The sequence below is a fragment of the Oncorhynchus gorbuscha genome, linkage group LG22 (assembly GCF_021184085.1).
Source record: "Oncorhynchus gorbuscha isolate QuinsamMale2020 ecotype Even-year linkage group LG22, OgorEven_v1.0, whole genome shotgun sequence".
Taxonomy (NCBI): domain Eukaryota; kingdom Metazoa; phylum Chordata; class Actinopteri; order Salmoniformes; family Salmonidae; genus Oncorhynchus; species Oncorhynchus gorbuscha.
In genome coordinates, this window is record NC_060194.1 from 38716211 (window position 1) to 38735236 (window position 19026).

At 43.0% G+C, this 19026-nt stretch overlaps 1 protein-coding gene across 1 annotated transcript; it reads right to left on the reverse strand.

Annotated features, from left to right (window-relative positions):
* Window positions 1–377: 377 nt before the first annotated feature.
* fndc7a (fibronectin type III domain containing 7a) lies at window positions 378–18233 on the reverse strand. The gene is made up of 14 exons (XM_046322242.1): window positions 18099–18233; window positions 17577–17595; window positions 17157–17414; window positions 16436–16696; window positions 14197–14454; window positions 13663–13914; window positions 12677–12931; window positions 12209–12466; window positions 9812–10072; window positions 9112–9366; window positions 8393–8650; window positions 6017–6046; window positions 4761–4794; window positions 378–1353 (listed from the first exon to the last, which is right to left on the reverse strand). Exons 1-13 carry the CDS (start codon window positions 18153–18155, stop codon window positions 4763–4765), a joined length of 2454 nt encoding a protein of 817 aa, XP_046178198.1. The 5' UTR covers window positions 18156–18233; the 3' UTR covers window positions 378–1353; window positions 4761–4762.
* Window positions 18234–19026: the final 793 nt, after the last annotated feature.

The window sequence follows — 19026 nt, forward strand, 5'->3', positions numbered from 1 at the left end:
ATTCTCTCAACCAGCTTCATGAGGTAATCACCCAGAATGAAGCTGGTTGAGAGAATGCCAAGAGTGTGCAAAGCTGTCATCAAGACAAAGGGTGGCTACTTCAAAGAATCTAAAATATAATATATATTTTGATTTGTTTAACACTTTTTTGGTTACTACATGCTTCTATATGTGTTATTTCATAGTTTTGATGTCTTCACTATTATTCTACAACGTAGAAAATAGTAAAAATAAAGAAAAACCCTTGAATGAGTAGGTGTGTCAAAACGTTTGACTGGTACTGTACATAATATCTTTATTATGAATCTTTCAGAGATAAGTGTGAATTACTCCAAGAGGTTCATTGATTGACGCCACACAGTGTGGTAATGCAATAGGGTGTTTTATTGTTTGAACACATTGAATGCAATGGGAACATTCTCTGCCCTTCAATATGACCTGACTTGTCATCCATATGACATGTATGACTCCAGTGCACAGGAGGTTGGTAGCACATGAATTGGGGAGGACGGGCTCGTGGGTAATGGCTGGAGAGGCGTAGGTGGAATGGTATTAAATACATCATATGGTTTCCATGTTTTCCAGGTGTTTGATGCCAGTCCATCGGCTCCGTTCCGGACGTTATTATGAGCCGTTCTCCCCTCAGCAGCAGCCTGAGCTCCAGTGGTATTCTAGTATGTTCTCTATGCTCCTCTTTCACAGTGACCAACAAACAGCTATATGACCACTGTTACATAACATGCTTAACAACAACCCTATGGAGGTTCCTACTTAGGGATACTTATGTTATTTCATGTATAAAAAGAAAATAAAGACAGTACAGCTCACAGACAAATGTATGATGTGGCACACCGTTTCTCTTGTTTCTCTTGGGTCATGAAGGTAGACTTACACAAAGGACATACATTGTAATGATTTATCTCTGCTAAACACTAGGATCCAAAATCAAAGTTTCAGTCTGTTAGTAAAACACGATATATGTAGGAGAAAAGACACAGTGGATACAGATAATGAAACGTCAATAGCAAGTATTTGTAATTGAACACCTTTAATGTGTCATTTTGATTGTAGAGATTATAATGTATAATTCACAAGCTTGCATGTCTCTTTATAGTCATATCAACCTGCATCGAGTCTTATTGAGTTAGAAACTGAAGATAACACACCTTAGATAATGAACTTAATGATGGTTTGTCATAAGGACACATGTTGGACCCAAACAGCATAGATGGATGAAGATAGAATCAACGGAGTGGGACTGAATAAAAACAATGACATTTCAGCTGATTTCTTGACAGACGGGACAGAAGTTGATAGAAGTAGATTACATGTTGTGTCTTTCCAGGGGATTACCTGTAATACAAGACGCAGAGCAGAGGGACAGATGAGGGACAGAGCAGAGGGACAGAGCAGAGGGACAGATGAGGGACAGAGCAGAGGGACAGATGAGGGACAGAGCAGAGGGACAGAGCAGAGGGACAGATGAGGGACAGAGCAGAGGGACAGATGAGGGACAGAGCAGAAGGACAGAGCAGAGGGACAGATGAGGGACAGAGCAGAAGGACAGAGCAGAAGGACAGAGCAGAGGGACAGATGAGGGACAGAGCAAAGGGACAGAGCAGAGGGACAGATGAGGGACAGAGCAGAAGGACAGAGCAGAGGGACAGATGAGGGACAGAGCAGAAGGACAGAGCAGAAGGACAGAGCAGAGGGACAGAGCAGAGGGACAGATGAGGGACAGAGCAGAAGGACAGAGCAGAAGGACAGAGCAGAGGGACAGAGCAGAGGGATATATGAGGGACAGAGCAGAAGGACAGAGCAGAGGGACAGAGCAGAAGGACAGAGCAGAGGGACAGATGAGGGACAGAGCAGAGGGACAGAGCAGAGGGACAGAGCAGAAGGACAGAGCAGAGGGACAGAGCAGAGGGACAGATGAGGGACAGAGCAGAAGGACAGAGCAGAGGGACAGAGCAGAGGGACAGAGCAGAAGGACAGAGCAGAAGGACAGAGCAGAAGGACAGAGCAGAGGGACAGAGCAGAGGGACAGAGCAGAGGGACAGAGCAGAAGGACAGAGCAGAAGGACAGAGCAGAGGGACAGAGCAGAGGGACAGAGCAGAAGGACAGAGCAGAATGACAGAGCAGAGGGACAGATGAGGGACAGAGCAGAAGGACAGAGCAGAGGGACAGATGAGGGACAGAGCAGAAGGACAGAGCAGAAGGACAGAGCAGAGGGACAGAGCAGAGGGACAGATGTATAACAGTAGAACCTGTGTTAATGTGTTAGCTGTCTTTATGCTGCTGTTGTTCAAGCCTCTTGTCTGTATGGAATGTCAGTCACTCTGCTGTCAAGGTTTCTTTCTGTTTCCCAGTTCTTCTTCTAGGTTTTTCATTACCACTGTCTAAACAAATGGATGATGTGATTACTGCCAGCCTTGATTAGATTGTGCCAGGCAGTGTTGGCAGGATTGAAATCAAAACCGAACCCTCATGTAAGTTGTGACATCTTCAGTTAAACAAATCTCACAAAAATCAGTTTTGGAATACGGACTTTATGACCAGAATGATCCTATTTACACCTTGTAGTCAATTTTGACACTAGAATACATGTTTCTGACTCCCAAAGCTCCTGAGGCTCCTGAGTGGCTCAACGGTCTAAGGCCCTGCCACTCAGTGCAAGAGGTGTCACTCGTCCTTAGTTTGAATCCAGGCTGTATCACATCTGGCCATGATTGGTCCCATGGCCCAGCGTCGTCCGGGTTTGGCCGGGGTAGGCCGTCATTGTAAATAAGAATTTGTTCTTAACTGACTTGTCTAGTTAAATAAAGGTTCAATATTTTTTTTATATACAGTGGGGAGAACAAGTATTTGATACACTGCTGATTTTGCAGGTTTTCCTACTTACAAAGCATGTAGAGGTCTGTAATTTTTTATAATAGGTACATTTCAACTGCGAGAGACGGAATCTAAAACAAAAATCCAGAAAATCACATTGTATGATTTTTAAGTAATTAATTTGCATTTTATTGCATGACATAAGTATTTGATCACCTACCAGTAAGAATTCCGGCTCTCACAGACCTGTTAGCTTTTCTTTAAGAAGCCCTCTTGTTCTCCACTCATTACCTGTATTAACTGCACCTGTTTGAACTCGTTACCTTGTATAAAAGACACCTGTCCACACACTCAATCAAACAGACTCCAACCTCTCCATAATGGTCAAGACCAGAGAGCTGTGTAAGGACATCAGGAATAAAATTGTAGACCTGCACAAGGCTGGAATGGGCTACAGGACAATAGGCAAGCAGCTTGGTGAGAAGGGAACAACTGTTGGTGCAATTATTAGAAAATGGAAGAAGTTCAAGATGACGGTCAATCACCCTCAGTCGGGGGCTCCATGCAAGATCTCACCTCATTGTGGCATCAATGATCATGAGGAAGGTGAGGGATCAGCCCAGAACTACACGGCAGGACCTGATCAATGACCTGAAGAGAGCTGGGACCACAGTCTCAAAGAAAACCATTAGTAACACACTACGCCATCATGGATTAAAATCCTGCAGCGCACGCAAGATCCCCCTACTCAAGCCAGCGCATGACCAGGCCCATCTGAAGTTTGCCAATGACCATCTGGATGATCCAGAGGAGGAATGGGAGAAGGTCATGTGGTCTGATGAGACAAAAATAGAGCTTTTTGGTCTAAACTCCACTCGCCGTGTTTGGAGAAAGAAGAAGGATGAGTACAACCCCAAGAACACCATCCAAACTGTGAAGCATGGAGGTGGAAACATCATTCTTTGGGGATGATTTTCTGCAAAGGGGACAGGACGACTGCACTGTATTGAGGGGAGGATGGATGGGGCCATGTATCGCGAGATCTTGGCCAACAACCTCCTTCCCTCAGTAAGAGCATTGAAGATGGGTCGTGGCTGGGTCTTCCAGCATGACAACGACCCGAAACACACAGCCAGGGTAACTAAGGAGTGGCTCCGTAAGAAGCATATCAAGGTCCTGGAGTGGCCTAGCCAGTCTCCAGACCTGAACCCAATAGAAAATCTTTGGAGGGAGCTGAAAGTCTGTATTGCCCAGCGACAGCCCCGAAACCTGAAGGATCTGGAGAAGGTCTGTATGGAGGAGTGGGCCAAAATCCCTGCTGCAGTGTGTGCAAACCTGGTCAAGAACTACAGGAAACGTATGATATCTGTAATTGCAAACAAAGGTTTCTGTACCAAATATTAAGTTCTGATTTTCTGATGTATCAAATACTTATGTCATGCAATAAAATGCTAATTAATTACTGTGATTTCTTCAGCTTGTCCCAACTCTCCCTCAGACAGTTGGGTCACGGCTAACTATTATCAACAGCAACCCTGGAGAAATTAGGGTTAAGTGCCTTGCTCAAGGTAACATTAACATATTTTTCACCTCAGGGATTTGAACTAGCAATCTTTCGGTTACTGACCCAATGCTCTAACTGCTAGCCTATCTTCAGCCTTTATTGTTGTTGACAACCTCATATAGGCTGATGCAATTTATGGATGCTTAGGAAGTTACATGATACTCTTTATGACATGCGGTAACACAAAGGACAGGTTTTGACTAAACTTTCTTCTGAATCTTTCATAATTTTATGTAGTAGATGACGATGTATGAAGTCTGACACAGTGAACGTTTCAAAAGTTTACAGAACAGAGTTTATGATCAGTTCATAGGTTTTTTTATAGCAATGGTGATGATTTTGCTATTCACAATTTAAACTCACCTCTAATCGACACTTCTCTTTCCCCGATAGATCACTAGAAAGAAGAGAAAGAGAAATAATGGTGTTCAGCATAAAAACTAGGAGGTTCAACAAGGGTTCTTCTAAGATCCTCAAAGTTCTTTGAAGAACCTTAGGGTTCTGGACACTGAATAATGCCCCCAAAAGGTACTTTGAAGAACCCCATAGGATTTGGGGTTCATCGAGGAACCTCCTTAGTTCTTGTGGGTTCTTTGCAGGAACCTAACTGCCCAACTGAAAAATGTGGATTTGAATTTGAAAAACATCTGGTAGCAAAGCATTTAACTGATCATTTTTAAGATCTCCTCAATTTAACGTGAGGTTTCTCCCTTGTATGATATAAATAGGTATTGTTTTATGATGATACCGTCTATCTTTTCATATTTGTGCAAATGGACGTGTTGTTGGGCACTTTCTCCCTTATAAAATGATTTACAAAAGAGAAAATGGACACAATTCAGTGGATGTCAATCAACAAAGAGGTAAGAAAATGTTGAGAGATTTAACTGCCCACTTATTTGTGTGTGTCTGCAGGTATTCTGCCGATGAGGCACACAAAGGTATGTACAATCGGTATTGGTTTGTCACGTAATGTCATGCAGATCACATGTACTGTAGGCTATCATCTAATTATTATTAAGGTTCTCTAAAATCTTATAGGATTCAATCACAGCAGCCATCTTGCTCCTCACTGAGCTCTTCGATGAAGATCCCAGAGGTCTCTACATTATGGACAAGGTGTTATGGACAAGGTATGAAAACTGTTGTCAAAAGTGAAGATTTTTTCAATCACATTTACCACAAAAACCAAGGAATGAAAGCTGTCATGTGCACGTTTTCTTAATCATCTGTATAATTATTATTTTTGTATTCACAGACTTCACCCTCCTTACACTGCAAACCCCTTCTGGCCATGGATACGAAGGATATCAACACATCAACACGCCAGAGGATATATTGATTGAACTTGGAGCTCTGCTGGGAGTTGACCTCATATTTAGATTTTTGAATTCTGCTTTGACACAAATCAGAATGAACACGAATTAATAATATGGGAACAAATGAACCCCAAAAGGTTATTCGAGGAACCATTAAAGGGGGTTCTTTGAAGAGGTTCCCCACAGTTTCAATTTGAAGTACCCATGAAAAAAAGCTGTATTTTTAGAGTGTATTGGGTAGGATATACAATCTCAGTAAAGTTGCCTGGTGAGGTTTACTATCGGTCGCCAGACACTTACCCATTCCTACATTGCTTCCAGAGCAGGACACTGTAAGATAATGAGAACAATGCCATTAGATACAAACTAACTTTAGACATTCCCAGTTTGACCTATCTCCCACATAATATATTTATCTGCCTAACAAACCAACTAACTAGTAACAAACTAACCAACAAAACAACTAACCACCTAACGAACAACTAATCTACTAACTAACTAACTAACTAACTAACTAATTAACTAATTAACAAACAAACTAATGACTAACTAACTAATGACTAACTACTAACTAGCTATGAACGTCTAACTAACTAACTATCTATCTATTAGCTAACGAACTACAGTTGAAGTCAGAAGTTTACATACACCTTAGCCAAATACATTTAAACTCTGTTTTTCACAATTCCTGAAATTTAATCAGAATAAGAATTCCCTGTTTTAGGACAGTTATGATCACCACTTTATTTTAAGAATGTGAAATGTCCAAATAATAGTAGAGAGAACGATGTATTTCAGCTTTTATTTCTATCATTACATTCTCAGTGGGTCAGAAGTTTACATACACTCAATTAGTATTTGGTAGCATTGTCTTTAAATTGTTTAACTTGGGGCAAACGTTTCTAGTAGCCTTCCACAAGCTTCCCACAATAAGTTGGGTGAATTTTGGCCCATTCCTCCTGACAGAGCTGGTGTAACTGAGTCAGGTTTGTAGGCCTCCTTACTCGCACACACTTTTTGGGGCGGCAAGTAGCCTAGTGGTTACTAGTAGACTAGTAACTGAAAGGTTGCAAGTTCAAATCCCCAAGCTGACAAGATAAACATCTGTTGTTCTGCCCCTGAACAAGGCAGTTAACCCACTGTTCCTAGGCCATCATTGAAAATAAGAATTTGTTCTTTACTGACTTGCCTAGTTAAATAAAGATTACATTTTTTTTTTTAAACATGCTTTATCAGTTCTGCCCACAAATGTTCTATGGGATTGAGGTCAGGATGTTGTGATGGCCGCTCCAATACCTTGACTTTGTTGTCCTTAAGCCATTTTGCCACAACTTTGGAAGTATGTTTGGGGCCATTGTCCATTTGGAAGACCCATTAGCGACCAAGCTTTAACTTCCTGACTGATGTCTTGAGATGTTGCTTCAATATATCCACATAATTTTCCATCCTCCTGATGCCATCTATTTTGTGAAGTGCACCAGTCCCTTTTGCAGCAAAGCACCCCCACAACATGATGCTTCCACCCCTGTGCTTCACAGTTGGGATGGTGTTCTTTGGCTTGCAATCCTCCACCTTTTTCCTCCAAACATAACGATGGTCATTATAGCCAAACAGTTCTATTTTTGTTTCATCAGACCAGAGGACATCTCTCCAGAAAGTACGATCTTTGTCCCCATGTGTAGTTGCAAACCGTAGTCTGGCTTTTTTATGGCGGTTTTGGAGCAGTGGCTTCTTCCTAAGCTGAGCGGCCTTTCAGGTTATGTTGATATAGAGCTTGTTTTACTGTGGATATAGATACTTTTGTACCTGTTTCCTCCAGCATCTTCACAAGGTCCTTTGCTGTTGTTCTGGGATTGATTTGCACTTTTCTCATCAAAGTATGTTCATCTCTAGGAGACAGAACGCGTCTCCTTCCTGAGTGGAATGACGGCTGCGTGGGTCCATGGTTTTTATACTTGCGTACTATTGTTTTTACAGATGAACATGGTACCTTCAGGCATTTGGAAATTGCTCCCAAGGACGAACCAGACTTGTTTACATTTAAGTCATTTACATTTAAGTCATTTAGCAGACGCTCTTATCCAGAGCGACTTACAAATTGGTGCATTCACCTTATGACATCCAGTGGAACAGTCACTTTACAATAGTGCATCTAAGGAGGTCTACAATTGTTTCCCATGATGTCAAGCAAAGAGGCACTGAGTTTGAAGGTAGGCCTTGAAATACATCCACAGGTACACCTCCAAATCACTCAAATGATGTCAGTTAACCTATCAGAAGCTTCTAAAGCCATGACATAATTTTCTGGAATTTTCCAAGCTGTTTATAGGCAGTCAACTTAGTGTATGTAAACTTCTGACCCACTGGAATTGTGATCAGTCTGTAAACAATTGTTGGAAAAATTACTTGTGTCGTGCAAAAAATATTGCCAAAACTATAGTTTGTTAATAAGACATTTGTGGAATGGTTGAAAACTAGTTTTAATGTCTCCAACCTAACTGTATGTAATCTTCATCTTCAACTTGACTAATAACTAACTACTAACTAACAAATATTACTGCTAACTAACTACTAACTACTAACAAACTACTAACTAACTACATACTAACTAGCTATGAACTACTAACTAACCATCTAACCAACTAACTAACTAAATAAGTAACTACACACACTCACCAGAGTAGATCCTGCCGGGACAAAATGTGACTTTGCTCCCATCCTGATTGACAGGTGCCACCACCATGGTGTAGACGTCCCCACACATGACCTCGGCCACGTCACAGGAGCTGCTGAGAGGCGGGGGGATGCAGGTGTGGTTGGTGCCTGTCCCAATCAGGTCCACCGTGTAGTTCTGGGGGCCCCAGGAGTGCCAGTACACCCTCAGAGATTTGTTGGCCATCCGGTAGAGCTTGACACTCGATGGACAACAGGCACCTGGGAGCGAGAGAGGAGTAAAGATTGAAGATGTATATGACGTGGTCTTGAATGGACAGAATGCAAAATGGGGGGAAATATTGGTGTTTGTTTGTGATTATTTTGCAGTTTGTTGAGTGTGCAAGAATATTCTGTGCGTTCATGCATGTATGTGTGTGTGGGTGGGTTTGCAGTATATCTGCCTTTGACTAGCTCTGTCTGTCTGTCTGTCTGTCTGTCTGTCTGTCTGTCTGTCTGTCTGTCTGTCTGTCTGTCTGTCTGTCTGTCTGTCTGTCTGTCTGTCTGTCTGTCTGTCTGTCTGTCTGTCTGTCTGTCTGTCTGTCTGTCTGTCTGTCTGTCTGTCTGTCTGTCTGTCTGTCTGTCTGTCTGTCTGTCTGTCTGTCTGTCTGTCTGTCTGTCTGTCTGTCTGTCTGTCTGTCTGTCTGTCTGTCTGTCTGTCTGTGTGGCCTATGCATACTCACTGGATGAGAACCCATGATATCTGCATTCTGCCTTGTGGCCTGTCCTGCTGATGGCCTCCAGGCTCACGCTATAGTTGGTCCCGCAGGTGATGCATCCCATCAGGCAGTGTGTGTCCATGGTGTGGCACTTGGCGTGTCCCCGAGATGATGTCAGCGCTGTGACATAGGAGCGCGCCCCTGTAGCGGGGGACCAGGTGACGTTGGTCATGGCCTGGGTCACCTGGTCTACTGTCAGGGTGTGGGGGCAGCAGGGACCTGGCGAGGGAACAGAACAGAACAGATTCTTAGATATCTGGCTAAAACTAGTGCACTGCATAGGGAATACAGTGTCAAATGAGACTGCCTGAGAGTTATCTGTAATGTCTGTATATCTACGGTCTGTATAATCTATGGTCTGTATATCTATGGTTTATATATCTATGGTCTATATATCTATGGTCTGTATATCTATGGTCTGTATATCTATGGTCTGTACATCTATGGTCTATATATCTATGGTATGTATATCTATGGTCTGTATATCTATGGTCTGTATATCTATGGTCTGTACATCTATGGTCTATATATCTATGGTATGTATATCTATGGTCTGTACATCTATGGTTCAAATGACACCCTATTCCCATACTGCACAAATAGGATATCGTTTTAGATTTGCCCTAACAACCACATACACTCTGTCATACAGGGTTTCCCGCACCTGTTTCCAGGGGCACGCTATAGCTGGACAGGCTTGGCCCCACTGCTGTCCTGGCATACGCTGTGACATCATAGGTGGCTCCGCAGGGCAGCTGTGTGAGCTGGCAAGAAGTGGAGAGTGATTGACAGGTGTGTGTGTCAGTGAGGCCCACGGCTGTGACGGTGTAGGTAGTGTTGGGGGTGTTGGGGGCCGTGTACAAGACACTGACACTCGAGGATGAGTTGGTCTGAGATACACTCAGGATCTCTGGAGAACAGGGAGCTAGAGGAGAGATGAGGGGTTAATGGACTGGTTAATTGATTCATTTGTTGATTGGTAAGTTGGTTAATTTGTAGTTTGGTTAAAGCTTATTCTTATCCTTGTCTTGTACACAGGAGGTTGGTGGTACCTTCATTGGGGAGGACAGGCTCGTGGTAATGGCTGGAGCAGAATTAGTAGAATGGTATCAAATACATGGTTTGATCAATCAATCAATCAAATGTATTTATCAAATGCTCTTTTTACATCAGCCAATGTCACAAAGTACTATATAGAAACCCAGTCTAAACCCCCAAACAGCAAGCAATGCAGATGTACAGTCATGGCCAAAAGTTTTAATTTCCACAAAGTTTGCTGCTTCAGTGTCTTTAGATATTTTTGTCAGATGTTACTATGGAATACTGAAGAATAATTACAAGCATTTCATAAGTGTCAAAGGCTTTTATTGACAATTTCGTGAAGTTGATGCAAAGAGTCAATATTTGCAGTGTTGACCCTTCTTTTTCAAGACCTCTGCATTCTGCCTTGGCATGTTGTCAATTAACTTCTGGGCCACATCCTGACTGATGGCAGCCCATTCTTGCATAATCGATGCTTGGAGTTTGTCAGAATTTGTGGGGTTTTGTTTCTCCACCCGCCTCTTGAGGATTGATCACAAGTTCTCAATGGGATTAAGGTCTGGGGAGTTTCCTGGCCATGGACCCAAAATATTAATGTTTTGTTCCCCGAGCCACTTAGTTATCACTCTTGCCTTATGGCAGGGTGCTCCATCATGCTGGAAAAGGCATTGTTCATCACCAAACTGTCCCTGGATGGTTGGGAGAAGTTGCTCTCGGAGGATGTGTTGGTACCATTCTTTATTCATGGCTGTGTTCTTGGTCAAAATTGTGAGTGAGCCCACTCCCTTGCCTGAGAAGCAACCCCACACATTAATTTTTTATTTTACCTTTATTTTACTAGGCAAGTCAGTTAAGAACAAATTCTTATTTTCAATGATGGCCTAGGAACAGTGGGTCAACTGCCTGTTCAGGGGAAGAACGACAGATTTGTACCTTGTCAGCTCTGGGATTTGAATTTGCAATCTTCTGGTTACTAGTCCAACGCTCAAACCACTAGGCTACCCTGCCACCCCATGGTGGCAGAGAATGGTCTCAGGATGCTTTACTGTTGGCATGACACAGGCTTGATGGTAGCGCTCACCTTGTCTTCTCCAGACAAGCTTTTTTCCAGATGCCCCAAACAATCGGAAAGGGGATTCATCAGAGAAAATGACTTTACCCCAGTCCTCAGCAGTCCAATCCCTGCACCTTTTGCAGAATATCAGTCTGTCCCTGATGTTTTTCCTGTAGAGAAGTGGCTTCTTTGCTGCCCTTCTTGACCCCAGTCCATCCTCCAAAAGTCTTTGCCTCACTGTGCGTGCAGATGCACTCACACCTGCCTGCTGCCATTCCTGAGCAAGCTCTGTACTGGTGGTGCCCCAATATCGCAGCTGAATCAACTTTAGGAGATGGTCCTGGCGTTTGCTGGACTTTCTTGGGCGACCTGAAGCCTTCTTCACAACAATTGAACCGCTATCCTGGAAGTTCTTGATGATCCGATAAATAGTTGATTTAGGTGCAATCTTACTGGCAGCAACATCCTTGCCTGTTTAGCCCTTTTTGTGCAAAGCAATGATGACGGCACGTGTTTCCTTGCAGGACATGTTTTTTTGTGATATAGTTCATCTGCATGGCAAAGAGGGACTTTGCAATTCATCTGATCACTCTTCATAACATGCTGGTGTATATGCTAATTGCCATCAAACAAATTGAGGCAGCAGACTTTGTGAAAATAAATATTTGTGTTATTCTCAACTGTGAAGTGGGCATGGTGGCTAGTATAAACTCCCTAGAAAGGCAGGAAGCTAGGAAGAAACCTAGGTTCCATTCCATTTGCTCCGTTCCAGCCATTATTATGAGCCGTCCTCCCCTCAGCAGCCTCTACTGGTCTTGCAATGGTAAAGTGAGATTCCATGTAGAACAAAGACAGTAAAGTCGAGGAAGAGCTGATCTCATTCTTAAAATAAAATGTTTTCTGTGTAATTTAAAGTGAATACACTCTTGCACTGTTTATTACCTATTGTATTGATGTGTGTTTTACCTGTCTCGTGTGTGTGAGGTTTGCAGGTGCGGTTGCAGCCTCGTATTTCACTGCATGTTGTCACCACCACACTGTACTGTGTGTTACAGCGTAGGTTGGACAGAGCACACACAGGCGCCGTGTCCTTACAGTGGATGACATCATCAATCTCCTCCGCCGTCGTCTCGTATAGCTCCGCCCCCCGCACCGGCGACCACATGATCTCCAGGGTCTCCGTCGACACCAGTGCTATGGTAACGTCCTCTGGGCAACAGGGAACTAGGGAGGAAGAGAAGAGAGATGAGTGACTTGACAAAGCTGTGTGTGTGTGTGTGTGTGTGTGTGTGTGTGTGTGTGTGTGTGTGTGTGTGTGTGTGTGTGTGTGTGTGTGTGTGTGTGTGTGTGTGTGTGTGTGTGTGTGTGTGTGTGTGTGTGTGTGTGTGTGTGTGTGTGTGTGTGTGTGTGTGTGGACAGTATAATAACTCTTACTGGTGGTATAGTTGAACACGTCTCCCGGTGGACTGGAGCCAGCCTGGTTGTAGGTGAACATGGTGATGAGGTAGGTGTAGCCACACATGCAGTAGAAGTGACAGGTGGTGTCAGTGGTGTTACAGCGCTCCTCAGACCCGTCGTCTCTCTTGACAAAAGCGATGTAATACTCCACCAAGGGCATCTTAGTCCACGACACCCAGCAGCTGCCCGCCTGGTGCTCATCTACCCAGACTTGCTCCAGAGGGCATGGGACTGACAGAGAGACACAAGAGTGATATACATATAACTCCAGGCAGGACTCTACATTATAGACCTTAGACCATAGTAATAAAATACACTATTTTACATCTGTGTGACAGAGAGAGTCAAGAGATTACATGACCTTATACCATAGTAATAACACTGGAAGTATTGCAAGTACATATAAATACACTATTATTATATATGTGTGCCCGAGAGAGACGAGAGATTATGATAACATTACATTACCTTATATCATAGTAATAATATTGGGGAGGTCAGCTTACATTGACCTTTGTAATAACACCTGAAAGATTCATGTTAGTATGGCTACAGTGTAGTGTTGCAACTACTGCCCTCCCGGACATCTACAGAACCTTGTGTCACAGGAAGATCCTAAAGGACTTCAGCCACCCGAGCCATGCCGAAGACAGTACAGGTGCATCAAAGCTGGGACAGAGAGACTGAGAAACAGCTTCTATCTCCAGGCCACCAGACTGTTGAAAAGTCACCACTAGCCAGCCTCCGCCCTGTACCCTGTCCCCTGTCCTGAACCTTAGTCACTGATACTAGCCGGTTACCACCCGGTACTCTACCCTTCGCCTTAGAGACTGCTGCCCTATGTACATAGAGTCATTGAACACTGGTCACTTTAATAATGTTTACATACTGTTTTACTCACTTTATATGCATATACTGTATTCTACTGTAGTCATGGCTCAAGGGTCAGGGGGTATACATACATGTGATGAATTCCTCTGGGTCAGAGGGGTTGCTGGTTCCAGCTCTGTTCTCGGCTGTAACAGTCACACTGTGGTTCTGCCCGCAGCTCAGTGGGCTGATCATACAGTACCTCCCTGAGGCAGAGCAGTTCTGACCAGTAGAAGTCTTTGCCAAGTAGACGTCTGCCCCATGCACCATCTGCCAGTAGACTGCCAAACCCCCAGACCTGGTCTGGGTCAAAAACACCTGGATGGTCCCAGGGCTGAGAGGACCTAGTGGGGGGACAGAGATACAGTTATTCAAAGAACAACACAAAAAAACACATGTACTGATATGAACATGAGATTAACATACTCACATAGACACACTCATACATCTAGATGGCATATAAAGTCATGCCTGGGTTCTAATGAACTGTGCCAACATCTAGTGGACAGACTAAAAAAGCATAAATAACTTTTCCCCTTTCTGGCATCTTGCCAGGTCTCTTTCTCTCCTGAGAGGATTTAATACAAGCTAATATTATTAACCAAACACCCAGTTGCCATGCTTACGGGTGATCTGACACACAGTGAGGTCGTCTCCGGGGCGACCGTCCAGGTCCCAGGCCGTGCCCTTGACGCAGTAGATGGTACCGGGCTCCAGGTCATCAAAGGTCATGAATGGGTCGCTGGTGTTGAGTTTGAGGCGAGAGTTGGATCCCTCCTTGATGATGCAGAGGGTGTAGAGGACCGCGTGGTTGACCGGGGACCAGGTCACCAGGATGGTGTCATTTCTGGGAGAGGTGGAGTTTAGCTGTGGGGCCACCACCACTGAAGAGGGAAAGGGAGAAAAAAGATAGATTAATAAACTAATAGATTTGATGAAAGGAGGCAGACAGAGAGAGAGAGACAGAGAGAGAGAGAGCGAGACAGAGAGAGACAGAGAGAGAGAGAGAGAGAGAGAGAGACAGAGAGAGAGAGAGAGAGAGAGAGAGAGAGAGAGAGAGAGAGAGAGAGAGAGAGAGAGAGAGAGAGAGAGAGAGAGAGAGAGAGAGAGAGAGAGAGAGAGAGGGAGAGAGAGAGGGAGAGAGAGATATGATACTATCCAGGAAGGAAACAAACCTGTTCCAGGCAAAGATAAAAGAAGAGAGAATATATTGAAAGAGTCCAAACCTGGCCAAACAGAGTCATCTTTTTTGTTTGCTAGTGAGATAGAATCAATTTTCCTGTCCTTATGATACGTCCAATTCTCTTTGGGGAGAGGACAACCTAGTTCTCATGGTTTCCCTTTTCGTATTCTGATATGTTTTAAGGCTTAAATGGGGAGATACAGTTTCCGCACAAGGCACCCACTATGACAATAGAGCTGCGAAACTGCACTCCATTATGGAGATAGCAGCCCTTTGTCTCTCAGACACTATGGAGAGGTGGCGTTTCAGTCATGAAACAGTCATTACGATATTAAGTAAACAACTTTTAATTTCAGTTGAAGAGTGAAAGTTCAGGGAGACTTATTGTCTGTGTTCTTCTTTTGGCTTGGATCAGATAGACACTAATTATCCTTTTACTTTCTAATTATTTTAACAAACTTAAGGCTTTTTTTATAAACCTAGACAGGTGTATGTATCTAAACAGGTGTATGTGAACAGGTGTATAAACCTGGACAGGTGTATGTATCTAAACAGGTTTATGTGAACAGGTTTATAAACCTGGACAGGTGTATGTATCTAAACAGGTGTATGTGAACATGAGTATAAACCTGGACAGGTGTATGTATCTAAACAGGTGTATGTGAACAGGTGTATAAACCTGGACAGGTGTATGTATCTAAACAGGTGTATGTGAACAGGTGTATAAACCTGGACAGGTGTATGTATCTAAACAGGTGTATGTGAACAGGTGTATAAACCTAGACAGGTGTATGTATCTAAACAGGTGTATGTGAACAGGTGTATAAACCTGGACAGGTGTATGTATCTAAACAGGTGTATGTGAACAGGTGTATAAACCTGAACAGGTGTATGTATCTAAACAGGTTTATGTGAACAGGTTTATAAACCTAGACAGGTGTATGTATCTAAACAGGTGTATGTGAACATGAGTATAAACCTGGACAGGTGTATGTATCTAAACAGGTGTATGTGAACAGGTGTATAAACCTGGACAGGTGTATGTATCTAAACAGGTGTATGTGAACATGAGTATAAACCTGGACAGGTGTATGTATCTAAACAGGTGTATGTGAACAGGTGTATAAACCTGGACAGGTGTATGTATCTAAACAGGTTTATGTGAACAGGTGTATAAACCTGGACAGGTGTATGTATCTAAACAGGTGTATGTGAACAGGTGTATAAACCTGGACAGGTGTATGTATCTAAACAGGTGTATGTGAACAGGTGTATAAACCTGGACAGGTGTATGTATCTAAACAGGTTTATGTGAACAGGTGTATAAACCTGGACAGGTGTATGTATCTAAACAGGTGTATGTGAACAGGTGTATAAACCTGGACAGGTGTATGTATCTAAACAGGTGTATGTGAACAGGTGTATAAACCAGGACAGGTGTATGTATCTAAACAGGTGTATGTGAACAGGTTTATAAACCTGGCCAAGTGTATGTATCTAAACAGGTTTATGTGAACAGGTGTATAAACCTAGACAGGTGTATAAACCTGGACAGGTGTATAAACCTGGACAGGTGTATGTATCTAAACAGGTGTATGTGAACAGGTGTATAAACCTAGACAGGTGTATAAACCTGGACAGGTGTATAAACCAGGACAGGTGTATGTATCTAAACCATCTACCCGTTCTGATCTGGATGGGTGCTGAGGGCTGGCTGCGTCCCGCGCTGTTGACAGACATGACACTGAGGGTGTAGTCTGTGTATGGCTGCAACTGCAGCACGGTGCCGGGGGAGCTGGTCACCGCGGTCTCTGATAAGAAGTCTCCCACCTCAGACTCAGCTCGCAGGATGTAGCTGCTCGCCCCCATTACCTCACTGAACTCCACAGTGATGCTGTCGCTCTGCTTGGAGTAGGCCTGCTTAATGGTAGGTACCTCGGGGGCTGGTGGTCAGAGCAGAGCAGAACAGAGCATCATCACACACAGGATACAGATATCATCATCCTAATCATCCTAATTATCATTATCATCATAATTATCAGCATCATCATGAACATCATATTTATCAATTTCATCATAATCATCATAATTATCATCATAATCATCATAATTATCATCATCATCATAAATATCAAAATTATCATCATCATAATTGTCATCATCATCATAATTAACAGTATCATCATAATCATCATCATCGTCATAATTATCATCATCATCATCATCATAATTATCATCATTATAATCATCATTGTCATCATCATCATCATCATCATCATCATCTTCTTCTTATTCAAATACCTTATTCAAAGCATTGAGAGAATAGCAGGCCTACAATGCGTTATACATAATTCATAATATGTCCATTACGCACACACGTGGCCATTATGCATGCATACATACATGAGCTCCCGTCCAACTCTGCACTGCTCAGGACGTTGCCCGCTTTGTCAATGGCCTCGACCCGAATGGTGTACATCGTGTTGGCGGAGAGAGAGTTAACAGAGCCCATGACGGAGTTCCCGCTGAACTGGGCGAATGCGGACGGTTGAGGAGAGTTCTTTGGTGTGGCGGTGATTTTGTAGGAGCTGGCCCCAGAGTAACGACTCCATCGCACCGTCATACTTTTTGTGGACACTTGGAACACGGATAACGTTATGTCTGCAACGTTGTGAAAGAACAGAAATCGTTAAATACATTTTAGGTTTATTATTTGCATGTACTTTATAATGGCGTAATAACAGTGAAATAAAAGAGAATGTCTCTCAAACAATTATGTGGAAAAGTTGGTTTTAAAATGTTAACAAAGAGTTGTTTGAATACCTTTCTGCGCTCCACATATCTGAAAACCAAACATAAACATCTATAGTTAGTTGGATAATCCAAAAAGCTGTTTTTGAAAAAACGCTAACGGAAACCATTTCAACGATAGCGCTGGTATTTCATATTTTATCCCTAAAAGGAACATTATACCCCTGGCCTGTATAATATTCTCTCTGCATGACAGGCCAAGAGGCAACACATTTTTTCTTCACTCAACACAGATTTCAGAACTGGTCAGTGAGCTCAGGGCTTTTTTTCCCCTCAATGAATGAATTTGTCCATTGAGCCAAGGTTGGGCATACACTCATTGAAAGCAGTGTTACTCAGAAGAGCCTGTGCATTTATTTCCCAAACGTCTCCCTCTGTCTCTATGCATTTCTAGAATCATACAAAGTGCATGTTTTCAGATGGTTACAATGACACAGCAGAATAACAATATCATATACAACTGCAATAATCAGCACTAAGATTGTTTAAGCAACACATTATTTGTAGGTCTAATTAGTAAAGATCTGTTCTTACCTCAGATAAACTGATTAAAAGCAAGAGCTGTAACACTTTAAAATCTGTTGCTCCCATTCTTCCTGGAAAGCCTCTGCCTTGAGGCTAAAGATGTATAGTAGGCTAATGCTATTTCTGATTATGACCGCAGGGTAGTGTCAGGGGCTGAACTTTGACGGTTTTCATTTTTTAGGGGGATTGTGTTTAAGAAAATGCCAAAGATTGAGCCCTCCTCCTGCCAGGGTGCCAGCAGGCCTATCAGAGAAGGAGGAGGAAAGATGGCCTACTCAGGTGTAGTACTGGATGGATGTACACAGGTGCACTGTTACACTGTGCCCCATTAAAAAACTACTGTCATTACTCAACAATAGCAGTTGAGTAAATGTATGAATAATGGTTTAGCTATAGTGTTACATTCATAGGCCAGGTGTGTTCATGTGTGCTCTCTGTGTACTGCATGCTGCTGAGTTAAATATACAGTTGTATAATGTCAAAATGATGCTTGCATAGCTCTGCATTACAGTGGATAACGTCCTGTTGTGCTGGAGCTACAACACCTGGCTGTACACTCTCAGTGTAACAGCGTTCGTCTGTTGATTGAAGAGAGTCGGACCGAAATGCAGTGTATAGGTTACTCATGACTTTAATGAACAGAATCGCGGTACATGAAATAACTGAAATACTAAATACAAAAACAACAGAACGGAACGTGAAACTTATTACAGCCTACCTGGTGACTACAACACAGAGACAGGTACAAACACCCACGAAATACAAAGCGAACTCAGGCTACCTAAATACGGTTCCCAATCAGAGACAACGATAAGCACCTGACTCTAATTGAGAATCGCCTCAGGCAGCCAAGCCTATACCACACCCCTAATCAGCCGCGATCCCAAATAATACAAACCCCAATACGGGACGTGGACCCCACTCCATTAATGTCCTA

Bases quoted from the DNA above. Each gene is read 5' to 3' on its own strand.
- fndc7a (XM_046322242.1), bottom strand. From the start codon at position 18,155: ATGGGAGCAACAGATTTTAAAGTGTTACAGCTCTTGCTTTTAATCAGT. The intron at 13,915-14,196 runs GTAAGCATGGCA...TCCCCCCACTAG, and splicing joins CACTGTGTGTCAGATCACCC to GTCCTCTCAGCCCTGGGACC. The intron at 4,795-6,016 runs GTAAGTGTCTGG...TCTTCTTTCTAG, and splicing joins TGGAAGCAATGTAGGAATGG to TGATCTATCGGGGAAAGAGA.